This window comes from Lepisosteus oculatus, chromosome 2, assembly GCF_040954835.1.
Source record: "Lepisosteus oculatus isolate fLepOcu1 chromosome 2, fLepOcu1.hap2, whole genome shotgun sequence".
Taxonomy (NCBI): domain Eukaryota; kingdom Metazoa; phylum Chordata; class Actinopteri; order Semionotiformes; family Lepisosteidae; genus Lepisosteus; species Lepisosteus oculatus.
In genome coordinates this window covers 77,407,729-77,418,952 of record NC_090697.1, presented here as the reverse complement: position 1 = coordinate 77,418,952, position 11,224 = coordinate 77,407,729, and the positions used below count along the sequence as shown (strand labels likewise).

The 11,224-nt window shown below is 52.0% G+C and overlaps 1 protein-coding gene across 8 annotated transcripts in view; it reads left to right on the top strand.

Annotated features, from left to right (window-relative positions):
- The first annotated feature begins 5 nt into the window (after positions 1 to 5).
- Positions 6 to 11,224, top strand: part of foxp3a (forkhead box P3a) — a 55,976-nt gene continuing 44,757 nt past the window's right edge. The window contains exons 1-4 of one of the 8 annotated variants that reach the window (XM_069184725.1): positions 1,917 to 2,592; positions 3,462 to 3,665; positions 3,989 to 5,124; positions 6,909 to 8,773. Coding sequence is in view for 5 of the 8 variants with exons in the window: in XM_069184704.1 (XP_069040805.1) it covers positions 3,656 to 3,665 (10 nt within the window). In the remaining 3 variants the exon portion in view is untranslated. The other 7 variants (XM_069184693.1, XM_069184715.1, XM_069184704.1 and 4 more) reach the window with 7 other exon arrangements.

The following is an 11,224-nucleotide window of genomic DNA, read 5'->3' as shown; positions in this document are numbered from 1 at the left end:
GGTCCAACCGATTCGACTACTGGAGCGCCGAAAGCAAATTGCGAACGTTTTTTTTTTGCGAAGATTTCGACGATTCATACCTGCCCCTGAAACCTTGTATGCGACATAAGTATTAACTCCTTCTTTGATCATTTATCGCTAAACCTCCTCTTTCTGATCCTGATCAGGGGATCCGTGTGCGATCGTGCAAATTGGAGCGATTCTGTCGCTCAGTCGAACCTCTGCAGGTCTCGCTGGGTCCCCACATCTTCTATAGTGAAATCGCCCCTGTTACTTATCGATAGAGTAACTTTCCAGTAGCCCTCCGTGCGCTGAAGTCTAGAGCTATCAGGAGAAAGCGCTGCGCATCCACTCGAGTGGCCCAGACAAGGAAACCACGCAATTTCACATAGTGCAATGACTGCGATAAGCGCCGACTTAAATTATCGGGCTCAGAATTGCAGTTCAGTTACTGGGGAAAGCAACAGCAAACAAGGCCCATGAATCGCAGCGAAACCTCTGCAGCCACAGTCGGCCCTACCGTTGCTTCTTCCCGGACGCCGGCCCTGCTTGTTCTCAGACTGAATGGCGGTCGTTTCCTCCTGAGCTCCGCCACGCTGGCTGTGTGCTATTAAGGTCTTTGAAAGGCAGGCTAGCCGCGCCGTGATACCGGGATCTCTCTGCGCGGAGTCTGGTCTCCGGGACTTGTTCAGCGGCTCTCCGCACGGTGAATTAGCACCGGGGCGAAGCGCTATATCCGGGTAGCGCCACGCTAAGAGGATCTGTGTTCTAATTAGCTAATGAGCTGCGAGGAGCACTTGGGCCTGTATTGTCCCCATCAGCGCGATCAGGTGCAGTGACTTCTCTGGGATAATAATAATAATAATAATAATAATAATAATAATAATAATAATAATTGCTTACACTTATATAGCGCTTTTCTGGACACTCCACTCAAAGCGCTTTACAGGTAATGGGGATCCCCTCCACCACCACCTGTGTGCAGCCCCACCTGGATGAGCGCCAGAACGCTCCCCACACAGCAGCTCTCAGTGGGGAGGAGAGCAGAGTGATGTACCCAATTCATAGATATTCATAGGATCTGTGGTGGGATTGAACCGGGTTTCCTGGTGAAGCCCCCCGCACAGGCAGGCATTCAAGAGCACAGCGGTCTTCTCGATCGAGTACGATCCGTTTATGCGGGATCCCAACGATCCCGGCCGCCCGCTGCCCGCGCCCCCACGCTTTGGCTAAGCGTAACCCCTAGCGGGACCCCCAGACCCGAGAGCCGCTTGTATCCTCAACAGCGAACTCCGAATTCAGTGCCCCTCTGCGCTCTGCACTTTTTACTCAGCTTATTGTCCCGTGCGTTCATTGTTCAGTTTTTCCCGCCGTGGGTTAAAAAGATATAAAAAACTGACTTTCTTTATTGTTAGTTTAGGGATGTACCGTGCACATTGTGTGAGAGTGCTGTCCGTTGTGCTGTGCACGCCCCGAGAGAACAGCGCAAATACGAGTCCCAGGGCACATGTCCGGACGGCAGATAAACCCCTCTCAGAGTGTTCCGCTTCTGCTAGATCAGTGGGCTTTAGTGGCGCCTCCTGGTACCAGTTCTGTTCCAGAAACGCAGCTAAGGCGAACCCGGACGCGGTATTCTGACGTCACTCGCACTGCCGAAGGAGCAGCTGTTCGCCACGCGTGGACGCGTCACGCTGCAGGGTGTCCACACCCCGCCTCGGGCAGCGCGGAAGCTCAGCACTCCCCACACCCGTCCTGCGACTGTTTTTACAGGCGGTATCGATCATTCCACTCACGGTGGAGACAACGCGACGGAACCCGAAAAAGACGAGAGCGTGGAAACGATCCGCCGGCAGGGGGAGCTCCTGGGGGCCGCGCTCTAAAAACCCAAACTATAATGTGTAGGTAAAATACTTTGCTGATACTGAAGTATTTATTGACCGCGACCCCCTGTTCGTGCGGTTGGTTTTACCTTCATTTGAACATATCTGTCTTTTGACCATCTCGTTGGAAAATAGGATTAAATCCATTTCAATAGGAACACACCACAGTATTGAATACAATTTTTAAACAAATTGCCCAGATCGATGATAAAATCAGTTTCATTAAGAGGCTGAGAAAGATGCACACCCAGTTTTCAATATGAAACCTTCTAGAACAGGGTGTTACACCAGTTACTGCCTACAGCCGAGACTCGCCTGGGTCCAGCTCTGTGGTTCCGACGTTCCGGCGGCGCTGGGTGCAGCTGGGCCAGGACGATGTGGTTCTGAACAGTCTGGTGGCGCCGCCTTCGTTTGCTCCAGGTTTCTGGATTAGGTACAGAAAAGGAGTAAGGACGTGCCTTCATACGTCACAAATACAACAAGCGCTTCTGTAGTGTGGCGTCATATGACGTCATGCTGCGTACCGTCTATGAGTCACTTTATCCTCGTTTCAGGGCAGGTACAAATTGTGCTTAAAACTACATTTATATTGCAACGGGTATTCCAAGTAACTGTTAATATAACGAGTGTTATTTCTGCCTTAATCCTTGGGAGTATCTACTCTTATTTGTAACAATAGCGGAACAAGTTTCCTGCACGGAAGTTCAGCAGAGTAAGTATTTTCGAGTATCTGTTCTCTCTCTGCAAGGCCACGCAGTGCAGCAGAAACCGGCCCAGCTGGACCCGCAGCTGTTGTACTGTGCCCTTGAGCACGATACTTCACTCCAGTCGCTTCAGGAAAATACCGAGCTGTGCAAATGGGAGCTTCGCGTTAACTGCTTTAAATAAAAGTGTCCACCGCATTCATTAATAATATTAACGTCGCGACACGGGCATCGCTCAGTCACATCCCGCCCCTTTCTTGCCGTTAAGCTTTTCTGTTGTGGACGAGGTTCAAGACGCTTTAAAACCTTTTGTTTTTATTAAGGCCTTTGCCACCAATCTCAGCCAATTGCTTAATTGGTTAATTTAGAAACACGGTTTGCTTCCATTGCATGACGTCATTTCACAAAACAGCGTCGTCAGTATAAAAGCGTAGGGGGGGAGTAATACCTGGTTCTGCCACAAGGCGGCGCCTTTGTCTGTTAAATCAAGGGGAGGATGTGAGCAGAACGGCTGTGCTTTCAGATGCCCCTGTCACAGCAAAGGCAAATTACTAGGGAGTGGCTGGGTACTGCATAGCAGTATATCTATATAGTGTACAGTAAGCTCTCATGTTACAGTCCTTGACTTGTGTCACTTTTGATTTCAGTGTGATGTTGAGTGTGATGATCTTGAGCTCATGCTGTAGCTGTGTAACTTTGCAGTCCATGGGGAGATGGAAACTGTGTGTTTAAGTACAGTATAGACACCAGCAGCCTCTCCTGCCCTACCTGCTCCAGGCTAGAAGGCCATAACGAGGAGAGCTGGCTCTGAGCTCTCACTGTGAGACCGATTGTGTACCTAAAGCCTTGGCAACCACTGTCTCTCCTCTCCCTGCAGGGCTCGCTCCAGGCGATGTCAGCCTGTCTCTCTCTCCTCTCTCTGTCTCTCCCGGCAGGACTCGATCCAGGCGATGTCAGCCTGTCTCTCCCTGCAGGGCTCGCTCCAGGTGAAGTCAGCCTGTCTCTCCCTGCAGGGCTCGCTCCTGGCGATGTCAGCCTGTCTCTCTCTCCTCTCACTGCAGTGGTGTTAGGATGACAAAAGGTGAGTGAACCCACAATCATTTTCCTTTCTGCCTGTACAGAGATCTGACACTATGAGCTCATATCAGCCAGTGAAATGTATGCAATATTTTTCAATATCTCAATGGAACCTGGAGTGGTGTGTGGGCCTGAGTGCTGACGCAGTATTGTGGCTGGAATGTGCTGAGTTAGTAAACATGAAAGAAAATCGTGTTGAAACATCTAGCTGTTATTATTGTTATTTCACCGCATGGTGGATCACATCTTGTCAGTAACCCCAGCTGTGTGTTTCTTCAGGCAGAGTCACACATAAACATAACCTGTTGGCTTGTCTTTGTCATTCAGAAAGCAGACATCTGCAACTGATGGGGAATTTAAACCACATGTGGGAGTTGTCTCACATCCCCGATGCATTTTATAAGAAAACAACAACAAAAGAACAAAGCAGCCCGCCTGTTTCACGTCTCTGCATTTCCACACGCACACCCAGAAATAGTGCTCAATCGAAAACCAGAAGAATGGCTGTTCCATCAACGCCCGAAGGGCATCATTGAACAATAAGTGTGGCCCAGAAGCCATGTCTTTTCCTCTTTCAGTAGGGAGGGGCAGTTCTGAGGTGCAGGGTGCCAACATGGGCGGCAGCTCTGCAGGACTGGAGCAGTGAGGAGTCGTGCAAGAATCCGTTGGCACTGAGGCCTGAAGCGAGCAAGGCTGCGAGGAACCTGCGCCAGCCAGTTCGACCTCCCGAGCGCAGTGGCAGGGGGGCGCCGGGGCCTCGCGCCCGTGTGAGCTGCCCGCTGGCCCGGCTGCCCGCTGGCCCGGCTGCCCGCTGGCCCGGCTGCCCGCTGGCCCCTTCCACTCAACCGGCTGGAGCCGCGACGCCGCAGGGAAACCGGACACGCTCTCGGGGCCGCCTTTAATGCCTCTCGGTTCGCTCATCAGAGCGCACGGGGAAGTCCCTCAGCACGAACCCGAAAACGTGGAAGTGCAGAGATGAGAAAGCGCTGGCATCTGCACCAGTTCGCACGGGCACAGGCCCCGCGGGTGCCGAGTCGGAGGGATTGTCCCCTTTCTGAGCGCTGCTGCTGACGCCGCCCTGTGCCGAGGGGGGGACGGAGGACAGACAGAAGAGCTCAGGGCCTCCTCTGGCCTGCTGGGCTTGTGGCGGGCCGGACCGCCGTGCGCCGGCCCCTCCTGCGGTATCGGAGGCTGATCTGGTCTCCCTGGGCTCGTGAGGAAGGCCCTCTGCTCGTTTCCAGTTGTGAGCCCACTTCGGCTCACTTGTTTTGTTAAGCCTCAGGCTTGGGGCAAGATTAGAATAGCCTTAAAAGATTCGGGATGCGGGCGGGCGTCCTGGCGCAGTTGTTAGCGTCAGTCCTGGACCCGGGGTGCTTTCTGTGTGGAGCTTGCACGGTCTCCCCATGTGCGTGTGGATGTCCTCCGGGCACTCCGGTTTCCTCCCGCACTCCAGAGACATGCTGGTGGGTTAATTGGCTTCTGGGACGACTGGCCCTGGTGTGTGCATGTGTCTGTGTGCCCAGTGATGGACTGGTGTCCTGTCCAGGGTGTGTGAGTGTGTGTGTCCTGTGATGGACTGGTGTCCTGTCCAGGGTGTGTGAGTGTGTGTGTCCTGTGATGGACTGCTGTCCTGTCCAGGGTGTGTGAGTGTGTGTGTCCTGTGATGGACTGGTGCCCTGTCCAGGGTGTGTGAGTGTGTGTGTCCTGTGATGGACTGGTGTCCTGTCCAGGGTGTGTGAGTGTGTGTGTCCTGTGATGGACTGGTGCTGTCTGTGTATGATATGCCTTTCAGGGCAGGGACTCTAGTAGCTGCTGCGTAAACCCCTTTCTGGGCAGTGGTGCTGATTTTTAGAGTCTGATTTAATCAGCTACAGTAGGTCTTATCCTTGATATAATTCCTAATGTACAGTATAAAGTATACAGTATGTACTGTATTAAGTAAATATGTAATTATATTTGAGCACCAATCAGCGCGTCTGTGTTTAATAAGAAGGCTGACGTCTTAAAATAGACATCTGAAACGTAACAAAAGTTAATTGCAGTTAGTTAATGGTAAATCAGTCGTATGAAAAGTTGATTTAGGCTTTCATCACCAGTATCATAGTATTTCTTCTTCATGCAGAAATCTTATTCTGTGGTTATCTTCTGCTGAAAATGTAGTCATTTTGTCTTTAGCTTACTTACTCATAATAGATCTGTTTTGAAATCCATTTGCATGTAAAAGCAGCCTTTTGCCTTTATGCATTTATACAGAGGTAAACAGAGAGTCTTGTGCTCCTTGTCTTGAACAAGTCAGTGATTGATTGGTAAATGTGATGGATTAGCTATTCCGACTCTTCATATTGTCTACTCATGTACAGTATAATTGATCTTGATGTTGTGATCAGGCTTTTGAAGATATTATTAATACAAATTAAATGAAACGACAAGCTCAGATTCTCCTCGCCCAGACTTGTCTGTATGAATAAACAGGCCCGTTTGTTCTAACAGCAGAAAACACTGGTGGAGGTTCTGAGTGTTGAAGCTTGACTGCTTCTAATCTCTTTGCAGCAGCAGTGTTGATCAGTAATTAATTCTGTCAGCAGAACCGTTCTTGCTGCTTCTCAGAGGCAATCACAGAGGCAATCACACCCAATTGTCAGAGTGTTTTTAAGCGGAGCGCTGTGAATACACAGTATGGACTGGTGACAGCTGTGTGGCTAGACTGGGTCTGTGCGCGTGGTTGTTCAGAGTCATTAGCTGCAGCATGCTCTCAGTACTTGCAGGTTTATGACTGATATGCAAACACGTCAGTTAGGAAAATGAGTTTCTTGGCATTCATCAAGGTGATCTAAAAAAGTTCAGCTCTTAATCACGTGGAAGACATCAACTGTTCTTTTACACGTCGAAGAGCATAGCACGTGTTCCCGCTTCTCGCTTGTCTTGAGGCGCTCAGCACTATCAAGTGCGCAGTTTCTGTTATGGACGGTCAGTGATGGAGCTGAAGTTGGTCAGTGAAGAAAGTCTTTCTGGCCTGTGTATGACATCGGCCAGTGACGTTGCATTTCTCAAACGGTAGTTGAACCAGGCGTGGAAGCGTCTCGGGACGGTGTTACACCCTTGTGAAATTACCTTCCACGCGCAAGTGACACACTTGCGTTTTTGTAAATTTCCACGCACAAAATATCTGTGGAATAAAAATTGCTCATTTTTATTCCTTGGGGGAAAAAAGAATTGATTTTCAAATTCTTCCGAACGTTTCCCACAGACGCGTCCACGGGATCACTCGGACAGGGCGATTTCTGTGATAGTTTTCCACGCGTGAGGAGGTTGGCGAGAATCTTGCCGGCGCGTGTTTTATTGACGCAGCCGGAGCGAGGCTGCAGACTGCGCTACCAGGCGCTGTCTGGAAGAGGAGTTTCTGCTTAAGAAGGGTTTTTTAACGTTTGAGAGAAACAAGTCGTGAGAAGAGAGTGGCGAGGGAACAGGGGCTGTACCAGCCGAGCAAGGGGAAACGCATCCTGTCGCGCCGACAGGAGGAGGGAGAGCGGAGTGAGGGGGAGAGTTTGATCATGCAACCAGCTCAGTAGCGCTGGCTTTTACGGCCTTCTGCTCTGGAGCAACAGACTGGAGTGCGCCATCTCTTATATTAAACTTCACTGTCCCAAATAGAGATATTTCTAAAAACGTATATTGCAGCATTTTCAACAGTTTTTAAAAAATAAAATGATTAACAGGATAAGGTTCAATTTAATTCAGACGTGTACTCCTCTCCGGATATGCAGTGTTCCCGTGGGGAGCATACGATCGGTTGTAATATTTGCAGATGTTTGCATCTTTCTGAAATTTACTTTTAAAGCACAGTTGTTAAATGTGCCCCGTGAGCGTCAGTTTGTCACGAGTAAGAGACGCGAAGCAAACATTGGGCTTTTAATTTGTTGGACAAATAAAATGATTTTATTTGAAATGAAGAAAAAAGACACGAAGCCCTGCTCTCCGCCCAGTTTGGGTTTGTGTGTGTTTTCCGTGCCGCGCGCCGGTCGGGGTTCGGCGGCCGAGACGACCGGCGCGTGATCCGCCGTCTGCATCCGAGAAGACGCACGAGCGGGCGTTGCTCGACCTGTAATGCAACTGCAAAAGTCTTTAAAGTCTTTCTTTTGACTTTTGGGAAGTCTTTTTTTGTGAGTGTTGCACCTTTTCTCTCGAAACAAGAGTGAATCATATACTGCCAAAGGGTGTTACATGAAACGGCACGATTAGCAAGAGAGAAAAAAACTGCAGCGAATATCGGTGAATTAGGCACCTGACGTTAATCAATTTCAATCTTCAGTGATTCACCCTCTGTTGTACCTGAATCATCGTCGGTCTTGACTTTTCATGCCTGCTGATCTGGAGTTAAGTCCCCTAGCCGTCCTCTCCCGCCAAGCGTCCTGCTCTGTCAGACGCGCCCTCCCGAGGGAACCGGGGTACCCCGGCGGGAGCCCCACAGCCGCCCCTCGAGCTCGGCGGCCCCGTGGGGGGCTCCCATGCGCGTGCCCCGATGCCGCACCCCCCTCGCGCTCCATCGTTCAGGAGAGGCAGGAGGCCGAGGTGGCCATCCCGCTCTCTCACCCCCCTCCCGCCCAGAGACACCCCACAGCCCCCCCACAGCAGCTAAAGGGAGCGCTATCGCACGCGGGGCCTCGACAGCGAACTGCAGCAGGGCTCGAGTGGCGCCGCGGCGCGAGACGCGGACAGGCCGGTGGGCCTGGCACGCGGTGCAGGGCCTGACGCAGGCGGTCGGGCCGGTGGGGGGGCAGCTGTGTGGACCGGCAGGGCCGCCCGACACCGCCTGGCACCGGCCCCCGCATGAGCGCGGAGTCCCTTTCTGATCCGGTACAATTCTGTCCGGTACACCCAGTCATCTGAGACCGGGGGTAAGGGCGAGACGGTTATAAATAGTTGGTTTTGTGTTTTTTTCTTCTACTGTTTTTACAAAGCCTTCCGTTTGTTTTGACTAACTGATACCAAAGATACCACAGTTTCTTTTTTTGGTGTGTACCTTCGAAAGGCCACACTGTATCTTACTGTACTACAAGAGCTGGTGATTTCACCGGGAAAAGTCCCCAGCGCTGCATCACGGACTCCGAAAAGGTTAGTGCGGTAGAGCACCGCCGTGCGGCCCCGGCGCTGGCCGGCGGCGCCTCCGTGTCGAAGCGTGTCTAGTTCACCCCGAGCAACTGCTTTTCAAACCGCTCTCCCCACCTCGGGCCTCGCCAAGAGTCTTGTCGCGCTGGCGTTAATGAACCGGTTCGTGTAGAACAGACTGGCTATACAGGGTCATCGCTGTAAAATAAAGATTAAAACTCTTGTTGCGATTTCTGTACAGCTCGGCTTCAGAGCTGAAAACCGGCCAGGGAATTCGCTTTGAAGAGTCTAGTGTGGGCACGTCGCACATGTACTGTAGGTATCTGCTTATATACAGCAGATATGAATCTGTATTTCTGTGTCTGCAAGTGTGTGTGTGTGTGCTGAGACAGCATGAACAGTGGACATGTGCACTTACACATGAACACAAGTAAAATTCTCCTTTTCCTGTTTTCTGTTTCACCGAAACGACCTGTATGTCTTTATTTAGAAGTGACTAACGGTTGTCTATGCATTCACTTAAAGGTAATTACTGTAAGTCAAGTATCAAGCCTCGTGGGTCAATGGCATCGCCACAGAATAATTTGTAATAACATGAAAAACTAGGTCCGTTTGTGTGATGGTTGGAGCTGTGTCAGTAACGCGACTGGTTCTGGTGGTTATCCTAATTCCATTGCAGCTACTACTGGATCACAATGACGTGCCAAGACGTCCATTTCTACTCGAATGAAAATGTGACTTAGTTCCTGCTCGATGAGGTGGGTAGTTCTCAGAGTCTGATCTACAGCAAGTGTGAAGCCAGTAAGGGCTGAACGCAGCAGAACGATCGCTTCTTCAAAATGGAGCTTTTCCAGATGGTGGCCAATCTGTTTTTCAGAGGGGGTTACTTGTAGATATAGTACAATTTCTCCTTATCCCTAAATATTTAACCAGGGATTTCCCCAAAGCCCAATATTTCAACACATGCTTGAAATGCCCGTCTAGATCTTTAGGGTTTTTGTGACACACCCTGCTGTAGATCAGATACGAACCTCTCACCGCGTAAAATAGCCACAATGGAGTAAAAAGCCCAGAGACTCGAAATGTCGATGACAAAGACTGAAAAAAGATCTTGTGTGTGATGAACTACTGTCAGAAAGTCCTCAGCTCACAAGCTGACATTTCCTAACTGGGAGAAAGCTGGGTGAACTAACGCATCGCCAGTGATGTGAGGCGCAGGGCCCTGCACGCTCACCCCAAACTCTCCGCAGACTGGTGTCCTACTGGACACAGCCCGGGACAGAGACGGAGACCCAGTCCGGTACTTCAAGATCACGCCATACAGTGCAGGTGTGCCACAGGGACGAGCGAGTAGAGTCCTGCGCTGCATCTTTGTCTTCATGCAGGCGTGCGGGGGGGCGAGTGCACCCCTCCCTGTCCCTCCTCAGCTGTGAAGGCTGTGTGCTTCTCTTCGCTAGGGCTTGCACTGCGCCTGTGGAGGCGGGAGATCGTCCCTGCTCCTGGCCAAGCGATCGACCTGCGCAGACTGACCGGCCCTCTCTCCTTTCTAACCCGCTGTCCCGCAAGGCGAGTCGGCTCTGCTGAGCACCTGACGCGGCCGTGTGATCGGGGTCACGCAGGGCTGGCAGAACCAGGCCCGGCTGCGGCGCGCGAGGGCCTGCGGTCAGTCGCCGGGGGGCTGTGGTGGGAGATCTCTACAGCCAGCTTTCACGGCTCGCCGCAGGTCCCTTCCTCCGGCTAGCGGGCTCTCCAGAACCGGGCCGCCGCCTGTGTCTCGCTGCGCCGCGGTGACGAGAGCCTCTGATTCCTGCGAACACGAGCGCGGCTGTTCTTGTCATTTCACGCTAATAAAACGCACACGGAGGAAAAAAAAATTGGTGTTTATCAGGTTTTTTGAAAAAGGAAATCAAGAAGCTTAACCCAAACACTTCCTGGAGCGAGGCAAAGGGGCGCTTTTTTGAAAATGTTTTTCTTCACACAACGGTAGCAGATTGACCTTTGTCAACCACAAAAAGAACAGATTGGAGTGTTTTTTGCTAAAAATAATGCTCGAAGCTGACATGCCATGTACCAAGAAAGACACAGGCGGTGTCCTAGCCCGAGCACACCCGCGTCATCTCGCGCGGCCGCGGACTTTCCCGCGCGTAATGGTTTTTTTCAGATTCCCCATGCGGGGCGGATGGCGTCCGGGCCCCGGGGGGCACCATGGCTGCCGCCACGCGCTCCGCGCCGGCAGAGGTTCCGGAAGTCGCCGCACGCGATTCCGTCTCCCGCCCCGCTGTGCCCTGGGCGCCCTCCTCGCCGCAGGCCCGGGCCCTGGTTGGGGGGGGGCACGGCGCCGGAGCCGTCTCGTCTCTGCGGGCCGGCGCTCGGCGGTGCCGGATGGGCTCCCCGCGGGCCCCTGTCGCGGGAGCAGCGCGGGGGGCGCGACCCAGGGCCCGGCCCGCGTGGCTGAAC